Source organism: Dromaius novaehollandiae, chromosome 17 (genome assembly GCF_036370855.1).
Source record: "Dromaius novaehollandiae isolate bDroNov1 chromosome 17, bDroNov1.hap1, whole genome shotgun sequence".
NCBI lineage: Eukaryota > Metazoa > Chordata > Aves > Casuariiformes > Dromaiidae > Dromaius > Dromaius novaehollandiae.
Genome location: NC_088114.1, coordinates 754,101 through 777,804, shown reverse-complemented (window position 1 = coordinate 777,804; position 23,704 = coordinate 754,101). Strand labels below are relative to the sequence as shown.

Sequence of the window (23,704 nt, the reverse complement as noted above, 5' to 3'; positions counted from 1 at the left end):
GACAGCGCACAGACTTGCCAAGAGCCTAAGGATATACAGAGACAGTGGTAGAGCTCAGATGCCCAATAAGTTTAAAATCACAAGACAGCTGGCAAGCCTCATAAAATCCTTTGTTTTACGTGCTGTGAAATCTCATCGTGTCTGCTCCAGGCTATATATTCCTCCACATGACCACAGCGGCTCTCTTTGCAGGTGCTGGCAGAAATGTTGATACATGCCGTCTCTTGTATGGAACTGGTGTGTGGAACAAGTCCCTGTCACCACCTTGTCCAGCAGCAGCTTTCTCCTTTCCCATGGAGGTGACTTTCCTGGACACTGCCCTTCCTCGGGGTCACCGTCCTCCCCTCCCCGCGCTCACGCACACAGCACACACCAGGAGAGTCTCCAGTGTGACGTATTACCTCTACAAAGACCACAGAGCAGCTCAGAGACAGCATGTGAAATCCTGAGATGCCAAAGGTGGAGTGTGGGTAGGTGTCGGCAGGGCAGGGAATGTCATAAGCAAGGAGACTGAATATCAAATACGCTTTTTTTTTGTCTGCCGGGGGTGAGGGAGGAGGGCACGCTTTGTGTCTCTACCGGACAGAAAGAGAAGCATAAATTGGCTGAACTATTAAGACAGTGAAGAAATCCTTCTTACATTTCAGATGCAGGCAAACTGCTCACACTGCTGCATCTCACAACATGGGCACATGTAAGGATAACTCCCCTTTGGGAAATTTTCCTGTGTTGAAAACAGTTTTTCACTCTCCTTGACTTATTTGGCCCTAGGTAGCTCTACCAAATTTGCCAGTTTGCCAATTAGTGAATCAAAGATACACTTCCTACTGAAGTCCATCAGAAGCGCGATACGTCTGCAGCTGACTGGAAGCAGTATCGATGACAACATCCCCTATTTCCATCTCCCAACATACCCAGTCTCACCATCCAGGAAGACCAAGTGAAAGGCACTTGGCCTCAGATACAATTCCCGAGCCATCTGTCCTTGTTTTCCCACATCATAGGGGATTTTGGTAAGTGAACCTCAACATTTGTCCTCAACTAAAGACTTACTCCTTCCATGGGTCCTATCAATAAGTCATAGAGCGCACGGAGCGGGGGCTTGGTGAAGGAAGTCTGCCTCCTTGGAAGAGAAGATGTCCCATCCTTAATAGGAGACATGGTACTGCTGAACAGACTGGTCATGCTCTGACAGCTCCTGTGGACAAAAGACAACTGAAAGGTTAGTTGCAGAAACCTGGAGACCCACAGCAGGTTGCCCTGACTTCATTCTGCTGACCCTTCAGCCCAGGCTGGGGATGGTGCTCCACGAGATGCTCCATGCCACAGCTTCGTTATCCCACTCAGTTTCACACCGCAGTGAACGACATGAATGGCAGGGTGAACAAGCTGCAGACAGCAGCTTACGCTTCTGCAGCGCTTCTCTACAAAATCAAATGCCCCAAAGTGCTGTTACCGTATCTAATTACATACTTGCGTGTAGTGATTGTGTGCAGGCAAACCTGAGAGCCATTAACACCTGGCTACAGTCACTGGAAGCTTCGGGGTGCTTTGTGCCAGCTAATCTGGCAGGCAACTGAAAGGAAATAAGACAACAGGCAAACACCAGGACGTGAGGACCACACCGGTGCCTGCTGTGTCCCCTCTGAGCGGCCCCACGAAGTCAGGGCTGCCATCTTCGGGCGCTGCCTCTAAGCACCGTCCTGAGTCGTGCAAGCAGGTCAAACTGCATCTCCAGCATGGGAGCGGATCTGAAACGTGTCTTCCTGACAGCTTTCTCATTTCCTGCAACATTGTTTTGCTCCCACTTTCCTGTTCCTTGGGGACAATGGCGAGGCAAGCTAGGGTTTCCTTTATTCGCTATCTGGCCATCTCCAGCCACTCTTACAATGCTGGCTGCCAGAATTCAATCACAAACGAAGCTGCCTCCAAGCACTGCCCAAATCGCACTGTACAGTTCCCCTCCCCTACACCCCAGCAGGGCTGATTTTGCTGCCTGATGAGCTCTTCTTCATGCAAGCAGCAGAAAGGGACAATCTGGGGTTAATCCACACAGGCAGAACTCCACACTCATTCTCCTGGCATCAGCCACCGTCACTGGCACCCTGAGGAGACTGAGATGGCACAGGCACAAAGTTATTGTTCTGCTGAGGAAATGACATTGTCCATTCTGGTCTCTGCTCTAGCAATCTGTGCTCCCCAGAATAGTTACCTTGGGCTTCTGGCCATAAACAACCTTTTTATGTGAAAAGGATAATATTTCAGAAAGTTGGAGCAGGTGGGCCATAAAAAAGGGCAGGGGGAATCCAGGCATTGGACAGTAATGGTAGTGCAAGCCCTGAAGCGTAACCAGAGTCTTCGCCTCATGCATAAAAGCCCACCTATGAAGGAACGCGTGCCCCGCTGTCCTCCAAGTGCTGCGAGCGTCAGTGGATGGCTCCCCAGAATCCCGATCCAGAGCACACTCCGGTGCTGCCGCGCGGGGAAAGCCTCCCGCCACTCCCAGCCTCCACAAAGCACAGTGCTGCTCTGCTTCCCAAACACCTTCCAGGGCCGTGTGCCCTTCCCAGCTTTCACAACAGGAAAGAACAGTTTCCTGGATTCAGGACCAAACCCATGCTGCTTTATCAGGATACTGGTCTACAACGGCATTTTTAAGGCTCTTCACTCACGAGAAATGCCTTGTTTCTATTCCTTACTTTTATCTCTTTCCTTGATCAATTCCTGGCTATCAACACCCAAAAGAAGCAAAGGCAGAAACAGAAAGTATTTGCACATCCAGAAAACTGAAACAAAACTAAGCGTCCAACAGTTATTTCAGTCGATGAGGTGTATTAATACAGACTTTTTCAGCTGATTGTGTATCTACTACAGGCACAGTATCTCTTCATACTCACAGACAGAGCCAATATGCAGGGAAAGACAAGCAGAGCAAAAATACTGCACTCCAGTATGCTCCTACTGCTGCTGATAAACCACAGGCTTGAGAAATGCCCCTGGCCTTTTCTGACACGTACCAAGAACCAGATTCAGGAAATCTTCCACCCTTCCTTGTCTCTCCGCAGCTGCTGAAACCAGCCTCCAGGCCCAGTTCACATCATGTCTGAAACCCATCCACTACAGGAAAAATGATGCTACCAACCATGTTTCCCACTAATGTGGAGCTTTACATCTTACAGGCCAGCAGGAGCATTTTGGGAGCGCACATGGAAGCCTGGTGCCCAACTGCCCACACCTCCCAGTACGAACTGGGATTCTGGTGAAAGCCAGGGTAAGCTGGAGCGGCTTGCTGCTGCTGGAAACTTGAGCTGGGCGACCTGCCCAGTATTTGCCAAGCTTCCTCGCAGCAGCTGACTGCGCAAAGCACACTGTGCACTGCCCAGCTGTTTCCTTACTTTATGTAACACAGATTTTAAAATCATATGAGGAAATAAAAAATATGCTTTTCCCAATCTCATGCTCTTACAGTGCTGTGCTCCGAAGCCTCCTGTGCTCAGAGCCCTTCTACTCCGTCCTGTCTGAAATGCCCATCCGGCGGGGCAGGCATATCCAGCTGCTGCCCACCTCGGAAGCGGGAGCACACACAAGCACCGCGCCAGGAACGACCGCCCCGACCGTCCTAGGAAGCAGCCGCGTGACAGCCGCTGGCCTCTCCTGCAGCGATTTTAGCAGACTCATTTATTTCGGGGCTGGAGTACTTTAACCAGCAGAGCCTCCTTCATCTCCGTTTTGCAGCCAAGCAGCTCTAGATTTATCCCTTCGCCACTCAGATTGGTTTTTACTAGAACAAAACCAAAGGAGTATCATAAATCTTTCACATCCCTTGCCCGGGTGTTTGTGCACAGCGCAAAAATCCATAGCGGGAGGCTGGATCTTTTGCAGAAAACCCAGCAGACCTGGAACCCCGGCCAGCGTGCTCCCTTTCCTCCCAAACCAGCGCAAACTGTTCTCCAGGCGGCTTGTCATGTATCCGTGTCCAAGTGACTGCAATACAAGAGGCTCTTCTGAATCTTTTGGCCAAGTGCCCCCTCTACTAAGTGCCACTGCTGGCTTCTGGGGTGCTGCACAGCAGCAAGTCTGAGCTTTCCACCTTTCTCTCGCAGTGTCCCCTCCCCTGATTTCTGGAACAATAACGTCTCTCATCTGGAGTCTCTGCACAGACTCCGCAGTGCTGCTTATTTATCACCCTTTGTGCGAGGGAGTCCAGCCCTGCAGCAAGCAGCGGAAACTGCACACGCTGGGACTCGGGACCGCCTGCACATAAGCAGCGTCACTCTCCTCCTGCCCTTTGGCTTGAAGATGCAGAAGCAAACCAACGACCCTACGACATGCCCAGAGAAAGGGTGGCAAAGCAGCTATCATGCAGGCGCTGAGCTCAGACTGATGCGTCCTACCGCCAGCCTCACCGGACCTGGCCTTGTTCGCACAGGATGAACGTGGCCGGGCCCAGGCAGGAGGGAAGGGTTCACACTGGAGTCAGCAGAGCTGCTCTTGCCTTGGCAGCCAGGCAAAGGACTCTGGACAAGCAGGTACCACCCATGGCCAGGCACAGCCATTCTGGCGGGCTGGGAGTCAGACTTACTGCTGCAGTGATCTGACAGCCTCAGAGCAACGGATACCCACCAGACCCGTCATTCTCCAGGCCTTCTTCAGGAGACCTTCCGCAGAGATGCAGCCCCATCTCCACATTCGGGGCCTTCACACATTCATAATACCGAGCTGCGGGAAGCTCCAGAAAACATTCAGATATGAGTTCCCTGTGGCTGCTTTCAAACATCCATAATTATCTCCAAAACCCACCACTGGTTGCACAAAACCCACAGACCACCCAGCACACTCTGCCTGTGGTCTGCACTTGGAGAGCCTCAGCGCTGCACCCGGTACAGTGCAGAACCAGGCAGATAAAAGGCTCTTCACTGCTTTTGCATCTGCCTTCCAAAGACCTCGCTTCATTCTGGGCCAGCCAGCACCCTCGCTGCTCTGAGCCCTCTGCTCCCGAGGGGTCAGCTGCACGGTTCTCCAGTGCAAGCTATCCGGACCCGAGGGCACTAACAGGCCCTAACGGCCCAGACCAGCCTTACCCGGGGCCTGCACCCACACTCTGCCCACGGGCCCAGGAGCTCTGCTGAAGCTCAGCCCTGGCTGCCGGTCCCGGGTGCGAAGCCTCAAGCTTCACACCTCTCAGACAACAGGGACAGAGCTCCTCCGCAATTGTTCAGATAGTTGAAAATAGTTCCTGTCCAGGAGAAGAGGAAATCAAAACCACCCACCCCTCGGGGCAGTTATCAGTTATCAATTGCTGGTAAGTCCTTGCTGGCTATCGCCTCAGGCTACTGAGTCTTACCTGGAAATGCAATGAAATGCCACCCCAACATCTCCCAGATCAAACTGCTAATTTCCTGGGTGAAACACACAGTCTCTGCAACCACGAAGGGCAATGTCACTTTGCTGCTCTGTCCTCTAGTAATGCTGCAATAAGGAGACCACCAGCAAGGGCATCAGCTGCACCTGCGGCCCCTTTATATCTCACGGTGCAAAGAGAAACCTGTCACAGGGACGTCCCTCTGCCTGCTTGCTGATGCCCACAGTGCAGCGCTGCATTCTCACCTGTTCAAGAGGTTGTTCCTGCTGACCATCCTCAGGAAGCCAGTTGGATCAGTCATTGAGTTCAGCTTGTTATTCATCTCCTCAAACTGTTGGTCCATGATATCCCCGGCCTCACTCTCAGTCTCGCTGCTGGCACAGGCTCTGTAGAGAAAACGGCAGGGAGGAGCAGTCACTGACGCATGACAGAGCAACAGCTTTGTGACAAATGCTTGGCCAGGCTGAGGGAAGATGGACTTCAGACACAACCTCACCAAACGCTAAGGTCGAATCTCCCCTGAATGTCATCACTCCTCCTGTCACGCATGGCTAAAGAGAATAACAACCTCGTCCCCTCCTCTTGCCATGGGCGTTCACAGATCCAGTCTTCAAGGATTTAAAATATGATGCACACTGATGGAAATCTAGGACCCAAATTCCCATGCAACAGTTACTGATTCCTGAAGCTTTACCACAGGCCAGAGGAGTTGAAGTCTTGGGGAAACACCAACTCAGCCCACGAGCTGCCTAACAACTTCAGTTAGTGCGTCCTTTTCAGACTTTCACAGTAGCAACTGCAAACTCCGTATGCTGTCTTCACTAGCAAAGCTCAACATACAAAGGGGAGAGGTGCTGCAGCACAAATTATACAAACAGGGAAAGCAGCACGGGGGAGGGAAGACAACAACTGTGTCAAGGCCACTAAGACACAGCAGCACAGCAAGAAACAGAGCCCAAATTTCTAAGTTTTCCATCTCCTGAATTTAATATCTAAATTAGCATCTCGGTGTAGAGTTTCTATCAAATTGACAGAGTAGTATTTTCTTTTCTTTTTAAAGGGAGAAGGCAAACACAACTACTGTATGTGCATTTTAACAACCCCTCCCATTAATTTAATAAATAATTTGCATCTCATATGGTGCATCACAAACCCTGGAATTTATACACTTGCTACGCTGCCTGCTGAAGCTGCCCCATTTCACTTGTTTCATTCTGCTGGGTTCCCAACAACTCTCCTCAAGGGCCTTTCCTCAAGGGCATGTTTTCCAATAAAGCGTACACGAATCCCATTAATACACAACATGCACTTGTGCAGGCAACTACAGCTGTCCCTGCACTGCTGTATGGACCACAGGATGTCTTGTAAACATACTTCCAGGTCAATATAATTTAATTACCTGAAAGAGTAAGTCCTGACAAAAGCCAGTCACTCCTTGAACACTGAATGGGGGGGGGGGGCGGTGCAAGCTGAACAGCGGAGGAAAAAAAAGTTGAAAGATTGTCAGCAGTTGCCTCCTGCACATCTTTGTTCCAGCAGCAGAGAAGCATGCTCACTCCTGAGCCCTGGCACAGTTTTGCTCATCACTCACCATGTGTATCTGGCACTCCCTGAAGAGGCAAAAATCTTGAGTTCATTTATCTGGGAGAGCACGCACATCACATGGCCTCCCCCAGGAGAGAGCAATCTGTCTCAGCACAAGTTTAAGCAGATTCTCAAGTCCCTCATACTTTATTTTTGGCAAGTATGTGCATTTGCAGACTCAGCGCAGCTGAAAGAAACTGTTTCCAGAACAAAGCAAAGGCTGCCATGTAAAACTTCATGCCATCACAGCAAAATCCTGATGAAGCAGGCCACGGCAGTGTTCCTCCTCCCAGGAGCAAGGAGTGGGAAGATGTGCCGCCTTGGAGGGGGCAACAGTACCTGCGATCGTGATCACACCATTACAGAAGGAAGGGCACCTGAGTGCCAGCACAACAGCACACAACTACAGCGCACTTGAGCAAGCCCTGAACCGTGCAGTCAGAGTCAAACAGAAGTTTTCACGTTCGTGCTACACATATTTAAGTCCCTGTGCTCTTCGCTGGTGCGCAGAGGACGGCTCCCGGGGATGCAGACCGCAGCTTCTCCTGGGGCCTGGGGAGCAGAGCACGGCGGAGGTTAGCAACGCTGGGGGGAAGCACCCGATAGGCGCAGGGCAAGAGCTTCAAAACACAACGGGATGTTCACCCGCACGGTGCAAACAAGATTTTTTTTAATTCCCTGCACACAGTTTTGAAGTGGGAAGGAGCTTTTGCCTGTGATCACGCCAGGCCAGCCCAGCAGTCTCAGAGACGAGCATTAAACCCTGAATCTTTAACCAAGAACGTACCACTACCATTGCCACAAAGAGAAGAGGGAGCTGACATCACAGGAGGTGAAACACTCCTCCCAGTACTTCAGGTTTGAAGGACTCCCTTTGCCAGGAAGAAAGTCTGTGATGACAAATGGTGAACAGAATTGAAAACAGTATCTGTAAATCTGCTACACAAAAACTAACTGCAGATTTGTTGCGTATATCCCTATCTAGAGGGTGAGACTCAACCGTCAACACCTAGAGAAGGATATAAACATATAACCCTGTTGCTGTAAGAAAAGGGTACATGGAACCAATTCGGTGTAGTTTTTGTCCCCCTTCTTCTTGTCAGCATTCACACCTTGGAGAGGGCAACTCCACTGTTCCACAAAGACCTGAGCGCTCACGGTCCATGCGCATGCACGCGGCAGAACGGGATGAAGGCCAACAGCCTTCAACTCATCTGCTAAACCCAGGAAACATCGCGGGTGAGGAGAATTAATTTTTGATTTTCCCTTTAATGGGAGCCATACAACTTCATTTCAAACAAGACTTGAAAAATGCAGTTTCTAAGGGTGCAACTGAGGCTAACGGAAGCAAGTGTGAGGGAAGCTATTTCCTCGTATGTGTCTGTTCCCTGAAATTTTGAGTACTCAGCTTGCTGAGAGTCCCATTGCTCTTTCCCAGAGTCCGTAACAAAAAGTCTAGACTAACGTGCAGTCTGTTACTGCTCACAGTGGAAATAATAATCCAGAGAGCTGTAAAAGTATTTCTTTCTCTTGAGAAAGCTACCTTTAGAATCGTGAAAGGCTGTGCAGCTTGTCAGAAAGTACAAAAAAATGCATCCAAATGAGACACAACTGTAAGGCCAATACACACAGATTTGGGAATCGCTAGAGGGAAGAGTCGACTGTCACTGCTTTTTGCGGTTAGCAAACCTCTCGTGTGAGGCTGGTGAGTAATGTCACAAGATGACAAGCCCAGACCGAGTTCACGGCAGAAAGACCAGTCCAACCTGACTGTAGCCCTCGGCTTGCTGTGCCAGATGCACTATTCTGGCTACCAAATACTGTTCATGCTCTAAATCGGTGTGACAGACACTGCCAGTATTTCAGTAACACACGCAAGGTTTGCATTAGCGAGACTCCCTGCATCCCTGCATCCCTCCTCTCACAGGATTGCCACAGCTTTTCCTCCCGCAGTGGCAATACTGAATGCTCAGCAGCCCTCCAAAGGACAGTCCAGACTCCAGTGTCAGGCACAGACAAAATATTTCTCAATGGAGAATATCTTTAACTAGAATCAAGCACCATGTTCACCATAATTTTTCAGAATAGAACTGTGGATTTTTTCAACTTGTTTTGTATCTTGTATCATCACTTACAGACAATCAGAGTTATAGTCACAACGACGTCAAGGTATTAGAGTCACAACGACGTCAAGGTATTAGAGTCACAACGATGTCCAGGTATTAGAGTCACAACGATGTCAAGGTATGGCAGCAGAACAATCAGCAGGGGTAAGAAAATCCCTGTGCAGCTATCCCAAAGGAGCAAAAACCCTCAGGAGAGGAATTAAACCTCAGACCCCACGTCTTTATCTATTCTCTAGCTGCAAAGCTTCACAAACCACACAGATCACTCTGACATGACTTCCCCCTTCGGAGACCAGCGCAGCGAAGCAGAGAAAATGGCTCGAATAAGTTTCCTCCTAGATACACGCCGTCCATCTCAACCTAGATCTCTCTCTCACCTCTCTCTCCTATCAGTTAACTTCCCTTTCGTGTCTAGGAGACTTGGACAGGGTTTATTTTGTGTTTTCCTGTCTTGAGGCATGGTATACTTTCCTCCTCCTTTGCAACCTGGCCAAGCCAAGTATATCCACCAACCTGCTTGTATTCTACTGCCTGCACCTCTTAAGAAAATGCCATGGGTTACGGACCGCTGGATTTTAGTGCTCTGAACCAGAGTCTCAAAGACCTTGATCTGTCTTCAGCCTGTCACTGCGTGAAGATGCTGGGACTGTATTGCTTGTCCAGCTCTTACAGGATTAAGTTAATAATAAGGATGTCTAAAAATACCTCTAGTGTTTCCATAAACCCACAAATAATTTCTGTAGCAGGAGCTTGGCTTTTTGGGGGGCAGATTTCCACCAAAAGGTGGATGAAAAAAACCCTTGTGTTCATTAGGAGGCTGACACAGCAGCATCCCACTGAACAAAAAACAAACAGCAAGAACAAAGAAGCCCCAAATCATTCCCCGTGCTGGCACTGCCCTGGACAGGCTCCTTTCTGGTAACGCAGGTGACGAGCTTCCCTACAGAAGTTGGATAAAACACCTGTAATCGCACTCAGGCCAGAAGACACTATGCAAATATAGACAATTATTGGGAAATGAATTCCATTCATAAATCACGTATAAACTTTTAGCCAGCTGCCAAGAATACTCCAAGCAGCACACTGACACACAGAACCTTTTTTAAAATGAGCTTTCTTTCTTAAAGAGTGAGCTGAAATCATTCTAGGCCCAACTAGTGTAATTCTATAGATTTTTTTCTTGCCAGTTTTAGAAGCGACACGATTATTTTTATCTCAGGCATTCCCAGCCAAGCAGGAATATTGGCTGCTTCTCAGGTCTGGACACTTGAATGGGAACACATTATTTCTACTCGCGTTTTCTCTCAGTGATTGCTATTTCTTTTTTTTGCTATCTAACCCCATGCACAGCCCGGCAAGGAAACGCTGAACGCGTTCTGCACGTTCAGCCACGGCTGCCCAGCGTTCATCCGTTCGGGTTAGCGTGCGGGTGGCAAAACAGCAGAGGAACAAAGGACAAAGCAATTAGAGAACACCATCGTGAAAATGTCTCTGTGGAGCCAACACGTTTGATTGGAAGCGACTGGCGTTTTCGAGCCAATTTCACCTATCATTGCCTATTAAGAATCACACACGATGTCATTAGCGAGAGCTCATCAGGGGTTAAAAGCAGGTCTTCACGGTCTTTGGCAGGCCTAGGAAATATGAATTTTTCACTTTGATCCCATCTTCTTCATTAAGGTAAAACAAACGGCTGCTGTAAGGCTATGTTCCACGGAGCCGGGCAGAAACCTGCTCCTCACCCCGGCATGGAGCCGGGCACCGCCGCGGGATCGCCGGGCTCAGAAACCTGCTCCTCACCCCGGCACGGAGCCGGGCACCGCCGCGGGATCGCCGGGCTCAGAAACCTGCTCCTCACCCCGGCACGGAGCCGGGCACCGCCGCGGGATCGCCGGGCTCAGAACCTGCTCCTCACCCCGGCACGGAGCCGGGCACCGCCGCGGGATCGCCGGGCTCAGAACCTGCTCCTCACCCCGGCACAGAGCTGGGCACCGCCGCGGGATTGCCGGGCTCAGAAACCTGCTCCTCACCCCGGCACAGAGCTGGGCACCGCCGCGGGGTCGCTGGGCTCAGAAACCTGCTCCTCACCCCGGCACGGAGCCGGGCACCGCCGCGGGATCGCCGGGCTCCATGGAGGCAGCAGCGAAACACAAGCCTGGAGAGGCACCGAGAAGCTAATGCAAACACTGTTCGCTCACAAAGCCAACCCCATCTCTCCTGGGCCAGGGAGCCGCCTGCACTCCAGGGGATGGAAACCTAAAGACTAATGACTTAAGAGCAGCTCTGTGTCTTGGCAGTGGTAGTGACGACCCAACGTCCAAACCAGAGACACTCAAGGCCGCCCGGCCCTGCCACGGAGGCGGGTCATCACGCGGCTCCCTTCCAGGGACATGGCCCCGAAGCACCTTCCCCTCAGCTGCTCCACCACAGGCTGCACGCTACCCTCTCGACGGAGCTTAAAATGGAGCAGCAAAGCTGCCTCTTTACAGTGATTTTTCCAGATCAATCCTGAGCACGCTGCCCCAGCCATGCCTGCAGCAGCAGCCTAAGGCAGGAGAGCCAGGAAAAACCTGACGGAACCGTCCCACGGGGCACGGCCACCTCGGAGGATGGCCACCTTGCCCATCCCACGGGGCACAGCCACCTCAGAGGACGGCCACCTCGCCCACCCCACGGAGCACAGTCACCCTGGTCCTTCCACGGGGCACAGCCACCTCATCTACCCCACGGGGCACGGCCACCTTGGGGGACAGCCACCTCGCCCGCCCCACGGAGGAAGGCCACCTCGCCCGCCCCACGGGGCCCCCTCCTCCTCTGGTGCCCACCAGCACCATGAGCCCCAAGCACCAGCACAGAGATCTGCTGGCCTGAGGCACCGGTGAGCAGGAGGAGACAAGGTCTGAACTTTGGCAAATCCAGCCCGGATTAGTGCTGCCAACCTGTTAGATATTTACAGTGGCCACAGCTCACCTTTCCAGCCCGAAAAACTCCCAGCTCTGCGCCCGTAAGAACGGGGGAGGATGCTGTTTCCCAAGGAAGGGCAGGCAAGGTGCATTCAGTTCTTCACCTACCCTTATTAATTAATCCTCATTAGCATAAGAGAGGCTGTTGGGTTTCCACCACGTGCTGACGTGCTCGTAGCAGCCGGCCTCTCGGCCCGCAACCGTCGCCGCCCGGGCGCGCTGCCAGCAGCGGCTCTCGCGGGTGCCCGGCCCCACGAGGGCCGACGTCGTCCCCCGGGAAGCAGCGAGGCGACGGAGGCCTCCGAGGCCAGGCGCTAGCACGCGGTGCCAGTTCCTGCCTCGTAATCCAGCGCTCGCGCCGAGCCGCTCGGCACCGGCTCTTTGAACTAATCCTCCGGCTGGCCTGAGCCCAGGACCGGGCTCCCAGCGCAGGGGCCAGGATGAGGGCCCTGCGCACTCCCTGCCCAACTAGCCATGCTGGAGCCCTGGGAAGCAGAGGTGTGCCTGGCACTGTGCGCCCGCGGTCTCCTCTCAGTCCTTCGCAAACCCAGCCATTTTTTCTGGTACGGAATATATACGTGTTAGGCAGAGTTTTCTCTTCAATTCCCTAAAGAAGGGTAAAGATGGGAGAATGTGGCACTGCAACCTGAGCCTGTTCTGCCTTGCAAACCCTTCAGGACACATTCAGCATCCCATCACAAACTGACATTCTTTAATTCACTTTGAAATCAGTGAAAATGATGAAAGCAATTTCCTAGGCTTAAGCTCAGCATCTCTGACGGCTTCCAGCTTCCTTCTGGCAGCCTGAGGCTCCCATGCAGGGGAAAGCTCACCTTCCTGGCTGAGTGCAAGTGTCCACAGCTTTCTCCGAGCTTCAGCAGCAGCAAGCTGATTGAAACCAATTTCATTACTCACTGGTGCTGGGGACGTAATATAGCCAAGTGTCATGTTTCTCCGATCCCCAGGAGAGAATTAATTTGTCTTTAAGAAATTGGAGCAAGTCCTGGGGAAAGCAACTGGGAAATTTGATAACATTCTGCGTAGTTGAAACACCTTATGGGAAACGGCAGGACTAGGCTTATGTTCTTATTTCAATCCAATGGAAAATTCTAATCCTGTCAGACTGAAGTGTGAACGTTAGGGGCAGGAAGCCAAGGACATTGCCAGTGAGCAGACTACAAAGCACATCTTGATTTTATTGCTGCCTTCTGCACAGCAGTGGTCTAACTCAAACCACTGCAGTGTCAGGTATGTGACTGTACCTACTGCTTACAGTAGCTATCACAAAAGATAAACGATGATTTATTAGAAGAGCTGCAACAGTTCCACTATTGCCCACAGAATCCTGAGCACAAATCAATTCTGGGATCAATGCCATCATTTCCTCTTTCTTGGCCAAAATCGTTACATGGAGACCAGTCGCTTGTGTGCAGCTACCACGGCCCCCCAGGAGTCTGCAGGTAGCTCAGAGAGGACAGATCGCAGCAGTGGTAACACCTCTAACAGGGTGTTAACGATGAGCGGTGCTGGGGTGGCACCCTTGGTGCTCCTGCCATCACAGCCAGATGAGGAAGAGGACATTTGTCCACAGCCTCAGGGACTCCAGAGTAAACTGCTCACAAATCTCAGCGTTGTAGGAAACGGGTCAAATGTGAAACAGCTTCAAAAAGACTAAAACATGATATAACCTAAAAAAGTCAGTCCCTCCATTCACACCAGTTCTGGGGGGTGGCTAAGTACTCAACTAATACATACCTATAGTCTCCTTTACATCAGTAGTAAATCAGACTTGCAGACTGCCAGTGTGTTACTAACCCACTCAAATATAGCAATTTATGACTACGCAGCAATTTTAACAAGCTAAATTGCACCACGTCCTTTACACTGTACGAGCCATTCACAAAGAATGTACAAGGACAGGGACGTGTCTGACTCTACTTTTCAGAACGAAGCATTTAGAGAAAAGGTACGACTCGCAAACATCAGCACAGAAAGTATGCAAGTACTCGATCAATCAGTAAATCAAAACAAATGCCACAAGAGATCATAAGCCTGAGCTCAGCTAGGCATCAAAGCCTAAATTTGGTTATTCGCGATAAATACACAGGATAAAAAAAAAATGAAGAAAGGTAACTGTGGGACCTATCTGAATAAAGAATTGGAGTAAACCTCCTACCCGATTGCTGAAATTTACCAGATGGATTAATTCACCGTGAATTGTTTACTCAGCTTTAGCCACCAGGGAACATATTTGGAGGGGGTAAAGCAGGGGAGGAAAACCCTATGGTATTTGCAATGCCTTAGGAATAAACCTTTGAAGGGGAATTAATTAGACTGGTATCTGTAAGTAGAATGGAATCTGCCCATATACAGCTAGACACAAAATCTGCCTCATTTTTCAATCTAGGGGTTCATTACCCAGTCTGTGGGTTCAAACCTTATTTGCATGTGCCAGAAAAAATAGCCATGGATACAAAAGCAAAGCAATTTTGTTGTCAATGCATTGAAAATTCACCCTCCACTGACTCACAGTTCTTAGACTTCTCAGCCATTAGCTCATCCCAGACTGTTAAGAAATTGCTTCCAGGTGTGGGGCAGAAGCAGGGTGCTGACCCCCCTAACGTACCGGGTATAGTAGGATTCCACACCCAGGGCCTCTCGCACGCTGGAGATGTGCTGTTCCAACGCCGAGCTCGTTACCGTTTGCAGGGCCATGCTGTTGGCTTCAGGGAAGTCCCCAGCGTTCTCTGTGAGGCTGTCACCCAGGTAATACTCGTGAAACTTCAGGATTCCTGCAAGGCACCAAAGCAGGAGGTTACTGCTGCAGGGGAGGGAGAGCACTGCCGGTGACTGCCCAGGGAAGTGGTACAGTCCCTAGCGTTTGGCATCTCCAATACAACTGGGGCAAAGCAGTCTGGGCCGTGTCTCCACGGGGCTTTTACAGCACTCTGTATTACAGCTTTGCTTTTAAAGTCTGTTTTTGTACTTTGCAGATGATGGCTCAAAGACATGAAGGCTGGGCAGTGCTTTTATGAGACGCTCAGAAGGCACTTGCTATTGCAGCAGCCTCATTTAAATTATAAAACAGATGTTTCTTACAGCATCTACCATGGTAATGCACATTTCAATAGCTGCACATGAAAAATATCTATTAATATTCTCTGATCATATAAATTGCACAAGGCTCAAATGTTGAACAAAAATGTTATTACTACAGCAGAACCTCCCCATGTCGCACAAAGACTTCATTTCACCCGTATGCATGAAAATACATTATATACAAAGAAAGAAAAAAGTGGATTAATACCTATTAAAATATTAAAAGTTAGCATTTCACAATAGGCAAACCAGATAAATGGCACTCACTCTTTTGGCAAGAATTCAGCTATTACTGCAGATAAAACCTTCCTCCCTCCACTCAGACTGGCATATCCTTCCTGATGTGATTAATTCTACAGTCCCACTGCCTGTGATCAACAGTAAAAGGCTGCTCTGGATGCCCTGCTTGCATTGACAACATAAATTATTAAACCTGTTAACAAGAGCAGTGGAATAAAGAAAAAAGCAACTCGTTCTGCAGCAAGACTGGCAAATATAGTGAAGGACCCAGCTAAGAGGCTCTGAGGGCACAGTCCCAGTGCGGTAAGGAAGATCTGGGCTGCCACTGAAGCTACTCTCTCCATCTGCATTAAGGGAACTGAGAAGAAATCAGGGAGACATTTTATGAAGTCTGGTGGCAAACCATGTACTTCTGATCAATATAATTTTAGTGCACTCAATTTGATCCCAATACTATAGAACTACTGGCATTTTACTGTGCAAACTACAGGACTAAAGAGCCAAATAGCGTCTGGATGCATGGCAGGGTGACCCATCTTACCCTTATACAGGCAATGTTGGAAAACATCCCCAAAAACACATCTTCCTATGACTGTCATCCCATCTGAAATCAGGCATTTGTGAATGCTTGCTTCCTTTCCCAAAGCATTTTCAGTGCAATCTAAATTAGTGCTTTTTATCTCTTTAGCTTTGTCATGGTGAAGGGTTACAATTATTAAATTATATCCAGAAAGAACTCATGAGATTTTACAGTCATCACTTTATTAGATAATGAACAACATCTGCCTGCAAAAAGCAATCCTCTTCAAATTAATCCTCCCTGCTCCTCTGCGATAAGTGTTTCCACATTCATATGAGGAGAATTCAGAGGATCAGACAGTTCAATGGCATACGAGGATGCAGGGACGCCCTTCTGTTCTCTGGAATCCACTTCAGTGAATAAATGTCAAAAGCTTTTGGAGGTATAAAGCCCAGAAATGTAATTAAAGTAAGGATTCTTAGGAATAGAAGATTCTTGCAGAGCCAACATACTCGGAATCTCATTACTGCTCTGCACTGCCCTGTGGGAAATGCAGAGTGGAGGCTGAAAAACAGAAATATTAAACACCTGAAACATTTCCATCTCCAGGTGAATGTCAAAGCCCTGAATGAGCACTTCTATCTGAATATTGCCAGGGCTATACCACAGTTGCCAATCTCCAGCTCCAAGGTACTGGACATATTCAACCCAAAGGATTCCCTCCCACAATCGTTCTGCTCCCAAATTTATTCCTGGCTGCAGGATTCTCCCTTTGCAAGGCTCGCTCACAGGCTCTCACCTTAGAAAGGACCTTACCTGCCCCAGGAGCCAGCAGCCAGCTGTAGAGATAACCTGCAGCCAGTGAATAGTAGAGAACGAGTCCCCTCTGGCCATTCACTGTCTCCAGGACCTGGTCAATGGTCACTGGAGAATAGGGATCAGAGTCCTGCTGTCCGGTCTGGCGTTCCACAAGCAGATCAGCAAAAGCCCTCGTTCGTCCTCTCTCTGCCACGGCCAAGGCTTCATCATGGTGACCTGAAAAAAAGAACTGTACATCAGCAGACAAGGCTCGCTCTCAGACCTCGCACCAATGGGGTCTGCAGTGCACTGTGGAGAAACAGGGACAGCTGTTATCCCAACCCCTACTAAAGCCTGAGGAAGCAGGGTAACTCTACTTATGTCTGGAAACAGTGGTCCCTGCACTGCAATACTGTCCCACAGGTCACCTTGGCTGCAAGCACTCGCATGATGAATGGGAAAATGAGTCACAGAAAGGAAGGTGAACAGAAAAGGAAGCAAGTCCCTGCGACCCAAAGCAGGAGATCCCTATTTCCATCTTGGCAAACAAGTATCATGCTGCCCGGGGCAGGCAGGGAGTGAAGGGTGTATCATGAGCTGGAGCTTCAATCAACCTCTGGTGTGGACTGGAGCTCAGTCTTAGCGTCCCATGGCATCTCTTACCAAGGCTGACAAGCACTCGCTGCAGGGCCTGATAGGAAGATGTCTGCAGGTCGAAGAGCGATAGCTTGTAATCTGTACTCAGCTGCACCTCGTGTCGGATGGTTTCAAACAGCGCCGAGGCCCGGTAAAGCTGGCAGGAGAAAACAGCCATGGTGACTCAGCCTCACAGACACAGCACACACACCACTGGCTGTGCGAGCAGGAGAGTCTGACGCCAACACGCTCCCAGGCAGGGCAGGTCTGCCCCAGACCCACTCGGGGTGGCAGCGTCCTGGGCAGAGGGGAGGTGACTTCGGAGCAGGTAGAAACATGAGCCAGGAGCGGGCAGGGGCCAGGAGCACTCGACTACCAACACTTCAGTTTAGGGCAGATGCAGAACAGGCAAGTCATGGCTTCCTCAGGAGCTAGAACCAAATCAGCGCAGTGCCAGAGCAACGCTGTGCACGAGGCATCGTGCACGGAGGACGTAACAGAGGAGCGCTGGAACTGCACAGCACTGCAGGGCCCCCACGATGCACCAGACATTTCCCCTCGGAGGACAGAGGTGACCCGGAGGCCTTGGAGAACACACGCCAGCAAGCACGGGGCAGACCACAACGTACCTGGTGTTGAGACTCCTCCAGGTTCCCACTCGCCCAGAGGGAGAGGCCCAGGCCATGGCGGATTTTGGCTTCGTCTTCTCTGCGACCCAGTTGCTCTGCCAGCCTCAGTCCTGAGAAGGAACCAAAGTGAGTGAGTGACAAGGGAAGAGTTGTAGCTCCTGCACCAGGGTGAGAGCACTTCTTTTGCCTCAGCCTGGCTGGGCTACCAGCTCACATAAGAGCCCCCAAGGGCCTCCAGGGCTTTTGTCCTAGGCAGCCGTAACCGCCGAGACGCAGAGCGCTGGGACACTGACGGGGCAGCGGCTGCTCCGAGGCACAAATCGGCACCGACGCCAGAGGTGCCTAACCGAGCAAGACAGCACCGGGAAGTGGGGGAGCACGGATCAAGACCTGCTCCAGGCTAGGTTAAGGAGCAGTCCCCTGAGACACGCACAGTAAGCCCCAGCCAGGAAGTTTTGCTTTTACACCTTAAAAGCCCTTCAGACAATCAAAATCACACTAAGCTACAAAAGTTGCCAGAGAAGGGACCTCTCGCCATGTGATTTGTTCTCCTTTCCCATCAGCCCTCCCTAGCTGCTCTTCAGCCCTCTGGCAGCCCCTGCATGGTTTATTTACTGAGCCAGAGCAGAGGGCTGGATATCTGGCGTGAACTACCTGGAGTCTCACTTCACCTCCGACAGCTTCCTCTGTGTCGTCTTCCATCCCACCGCGCTTCAAACCTCCCGCCTCTATGGGCCCTGCTGACAACGTGGACTTCTCCTCCTGTTCGCTGCAGCTTTTATACGGGCTGGGAAAGAGAGGCCCCGGCCGTGACTGCAAAGCTTAGCAGCAGCTAGCATTTACAGACTCCTTTCAGGAATTTTTACATCACATCAGCAGAAGGAGCTGTATTTAATTTCTCCCCCTCCAATTTAATTGAACTGCCTTAGCATACTGGAATCTTGCCAAGGTCAGTTTCAGGAAATCCTGATTAACTGATGTAATTAATCTTGCAGCTTCCAGCTTCATACACTCAAGCCGTGCTGCTCATCTCCATCAGAGAGCCACCACCTTGAACAGATGCTGCTTCTACACTGGGCTCTAGCTGCAGCAGAGGCTGTGGGCTGGTCCTTGGTAGGCGCTCAGCAGCAGGCAGATGGCTTCCAGACGCTCAGAACTGTGCCTGCGTCACCTCTCCGTCCAAACACAAGGTCTTACCATTCACAGCTTAGAGGACACTCACCTTCCTGGTCTCGTTCCCACTTCAGCTTGAAAGGAAAAGACAGGAGGCTAACAGCAAAGCACAGCTCAGCACACATCGCTTTGGGACTACTCTCAAGAACAGATGTGTCCAGCACAACCTGATGTGGCTATCCTCGAGCCAGCACCTGGTTTGCAGTGTTATGGACAGAGGAGATTTACACTCTCTAGGCTCAGACACAACTGAGCTTTATAACGAGGCTCTACTAGGTGCAGTCTGAATTCAAGCTCAGAGCTAGCTGAGAAGCCCCCAGAAGGCACAGGCTGTGCTTTATCCTCAGGATACCAGCAAGGCTCTGACTGATGTGCTGTGCCATCCATAAAAACCTGCGTGGTGCAGCTGCCCACGTGGACATTCAACAGCAGCTATGCATGTCTGCAGCAGCTTTTGCATCAAATGCCACTCTCAAACACACCTTTTAGTTCCACACTCACAGCACTTCATTTCTCTCCTTTTCTTCAGATCTCCCTCTTATTCCCCTGCACCTATCGTTACATGCAATGTTGGGTAATTCAGCCTCCTACCTTCTTGCAGATACATCACAGCCTGAGAGTAGTTCTGCAAGGCATGATGAGTCCTTCCCAGACTGCTGTAAGACACGGTTTTGGCTACTAGATCGTTCATTTGTGCTGCAATGCTGAGATGTTGTTCCTGATAAACAACTGCTCTCTCATACGTGCCCAAGGACTCATAGGTCAGGCCCAGGTTCCCGTAGGCCCGGCCTTGACAGGTGGGGTTGTTGGTCTCTTCCGCAATCTGCAGGTCTAGCTGGTGATACTGCAGGGCTGTGTCGTACTCTCCCATTTGCTGGTAGACTCCACCGAGGCCGCAGGCAGCATCGCTCTCCAGAGCTCGGTCCTTCATCTCTCGAGCAATGTTCAGCTGGCGCTCCAGGCAGGAGATGGCTTGCTCGTAGTTCCCCAGCTGGCTGTGCAGGCTCCCCAGCTCCCCGTAGGCCTGGGCTTTGTTAAATGCCTCCCCCAATTCATGTGCCACGACGAGCCGCTTCTCAAAGCACACCAGAGCCTGCTGCAAACTCCCCATAGCCCTGCAGGGAAAGAAAGCAGCAACATTTATTTTATCAATACTTGCTCGAAACAAAATGTTTTGCCACTGCTTCCAGAGGCCTCATCTCCACGGCCAGCTCAAACCTTTCAGGCACAGACAAATGTTCCCCTGAGGAGCCATCCCCAGCACCTTTGAATCTACCTCCTTCCTTTGCTGCCCTATAAATTCCTTGCTCTAAGGGCAGAACCATGTCAGCTTCATTATATGAGACAGCAGCACAGACTAAATCACTTTCTCCTCAGCACCCAGAGGACTCTGCTATTCAGCCCTATGCCACATCCCCATGCACGTGTCAAATGGTCACACAAACACATTCCCATCAACAACACGGTGCATTCATCTGTCCTCATACTGGACACCAACCTGTCCCACCCCCGCTTTGGTGATGAATGACATAGGAGTCTGCACTCCTCTGCCTGGCCCAATCTCTACCACAGATCTACACAGCCCCCTACAAGCTGCCCAAGTTCCGCTTTTGTACGCACACTTCATCCCTACAACCCACATCTCCCACTCCTTCACACTCGAGCCCATCCCTCTCCACCTCTGCGCACTTCCACGTGCTCCCCAATTAGCACGTACCCTGCCCCACTCTGGTACCAGCAGCGCCCGGTGCTGGTGCACACGCAGAGGCCTCCGTCTCACAGCGCAGAGGGTCCGAGACGTGCATCTCATGGACCTCCTTCTCTAGTGCACCTCTACTTTCCCTCTACACACACACACACACATCCCACAGGTCCCTCCCAATGAACACACGTGCATCCCGTCACTGCCTCTCCCCTACGCGCACATCCCTAACAACCACTGGCTTCCCGCACCTTCACGAACTCCGGCACAACTCGCTGTTTGGAGCCTGGACACCGGGCGGGCTCGCAGGCACGCACCGGACCAGGGCCACGCAGGCTGCGTGCAGCCTGCAACGCTTGGCAGTACTGAACAACGGTTGCCTTTCTGGGTGCTTTCACTCATTTCGTTGCATTGTTTTTCGTTAGAATACATAATGCAGTGCTCCTGCCTCACGTGCTCATTACCTGTGTCCGTTGCCCAGGCCCCGGTAGGCCTTTGCCTGATCTTGCATACGGTTCAAACTTTGAGCCACAGACAGGTACTGTTCATAGTACTTTATAGCTTCCTCAAAATCTCCCAGAGCTTCATAGCAATCTCCCAGGTTCCCATACGCTCGGCCTCGATCTAACACAGATTCATTTCCATTGAGCTGCTGCAGCATGGCCAGCTGCTGTTCAAAGTAGCCAATAGCTTCTTCCATGACATTCATGTTCATCTTGGTAATGCCCATGTTACCGTAGACTTGGGCTTCTATGCTAGGGTCCTTCAGCTTCTGCCCGAGCTCCAGCTGTTCTTCATAACACTTGAATGCCATGGTGTACTTCCCAAGTGACATATACACTGCAGCAAGGTGACCGTGTGCTCTGCATTCACCTGGCATCTCTCCCAGCTCCTGGTACACCTCCAGTTCTTGCGTGTGGTAGCCTAAAGCCTTGTCACATTTCTGTATCATCCTGTACGCAGAGCCCAAGGCTGCATAGGCACTGGCTTCCAGTCTCCTGTCTTTAACATGATGGGCTAAGCTCAACTGCTGTTCATAAAATTTTATTGCACCATTTACATCTTTCTTACAGACAAAAATATCTCCCAAGTTCCCCAGAGCTCGGAATTTGGCCTGGGAATTGTTCAGAGACTGGGCCAGGGACAACAGATACTTCTGACACTCCTCTGCTTTGCTGAAGTCCATCAAGGCTTTGAAGGCCAAACCGAGGTTGCAATACGCTTTGGCTTGGCTCAGCTTGTCATGAAGATCCTTTGCTAAGGCAAGATCCTGCTCATAGTACTTTACAGCTTCTTCATAGTTCCCGAGGCAGTAATGGGCATAGCCAAGGTTATGGCAAACCTTCCCCTCCCCTTCCATGTCCTGCAGCTCTGGGGACAAGCGCAGGTACTGCTCATAGTAAGGGGCTGCCTGCACATACTCTCCTCGTGAGCAGTGGAAGTTGCCCAAATTGCTGAGGGCCCGTGCTTCACTCTGGATGTCTCGCAGCTCCCGAGCAATGTTGAGGTGATTTTGGTAGTGCTGCAGAGCACGGTCGTGAGCACCCAGTGCTTGATAGGCCACTGCTAAGTTCCCGTGCGTGGATGCCTGAGAGGCACGGTCGTTCACTTCCATAGAAATCTGCAGCTCCTGCCGATGGTACTTCACAGCCTGGTCATACATGCCCAGAGCGTTGTAAGCGTTGCCCATGTTGCCGTAGGCCCTGCCCTGGGCAGCGTAATCACTTAGCTCCTGAGCTATGGAGAGATGCGTCTTATGCAGCCTCAGCGCAGTGTCATAGTCGCCCTTCATCTGGTGGATGATTCCTGAAAATAAATAAATAAAAAATAAACAGAAACAGGTTCAACAAAAACATTCCCCCACACTAACCCTTCCACAACACCTTACCACTCCAGGACTTTCCTGCAACCCAGCCCTTGGCAACCATGCTCTGGCCCTTTCTCCATACTCCAGCACCAGACATCCTCATCCTCTCCCCACAGCACCCTGGCAGATCATCGGCACAGCTGACGCAGAACAATTTTTCTCAAATGAACGGGCTCCTAGCTCCGAACGGGTAAATTCCAGAGAAGGTTTTGTATTACACACGAAATGCATGTTCACCGCAACTGGACAGTTTGACCTAACACAGTGCCCACCCTCTTTCTGAATTATGCTACGTTTTTCTCTCTTCAGCGATACCTGGTGACTCTAGAACTCTGCATTCAAACAGCAAGGACACTGCAAAAAGGCATTTGTCTTTCAACTTCACTGAAGTCTCCTGGTACCTGTTATAAGATATGGGAACAGCAGCTCTGAATCTGATTTCTGTACATGATGCAGTATTTTATTATCTTTTCTGTCATATCCTTCATTACTAAAGTCTTCCTGTGGAAACAATCCTAACCCAGTCAACCCCTCTTCGAAGGAGGATTTATCCACACTTGAGGTATCGTTACTGCACACAGTACTCGAGATGAAGGCCAGTCATCAATTTACCTAACTGCTTTATAACAGTTTGTGTTTTCTCCACTCTGCTCCTCATACTGCTTACACCCCGTTTTTTTCCTGACCGCAACTTCAAACTAAACACCAGTACGTGCAGACACATGGTATCTCTCCACCTCCATCCACACAATACCACATTTTTCACCCAGAGCGCGAAGGGGAGGAGAAGGCATGCTGAATTCTGTATCAGAGGCCAGGCATGGCTCTGGACACTCTGAACTCTTGTACTTGGGACCAGGGTCTCCACCCTTTGGCTCTGTAAATAAAACCCGAAGAGAAACATCTAACACTCACTCCCAAGGCCTCTATCTACTGATGATTCAGACCAGCACAGAGTGGTCCCTTAGGGAGTCCCTCCAGAAGGATATAAAAGAAAAGACAGCC

The 23,704-nt window shown here is 50.6% G+C and overlaps 1 protein-coding gene across 5 annotated transcripts in view; it reads right to left on the bottom strand.

The window, feature by feature from the left end:
- Positions 1–23,704, bottom strand: part of TTC28 (tetratricopeptide repeat domain 28) — a 218,734-nt gene that overhangs the window by 20,727 nt on the left and 174,303 nt on the right. For all 5 annotated transcript variants that reach the window (XM_064521839.1, XM_064521840.1, XM_064521838.1 and 2 more), the window contains 8 exons: positions 21,297–22,638; positions 19,722–20,245; positions 17,958–18,067; positions 17,356–17,485; positions 16,711–16,929; positions 14,662–14,827; positions 5,608–5,748; positions 1,054–1,198 (listed from right to left, as the gene is read on the bottom strand). In XM_064521839.1, coding sequence (XP_064377909.1) covers positions 1,054–1,198; positions 5,608–5,748; positions 14,662–14,827; positions 16,711–16,929; positions 17,356–17,485; positions 17,958–18,067; positions 19,722–20,245; positions 21,297–22,638 — 2,777 coding nt within the window. The remainder of the gene's footprint in view (positions 1–1,053; positions 1,199–5,607; positions 5,749–14,661; positions 14,828–16,710; positions 16,930–17,355; positions 17,486–17,957; positions 18,068–19,721; positions 20,246–21,296; positions 22,639–23,704) is intronic.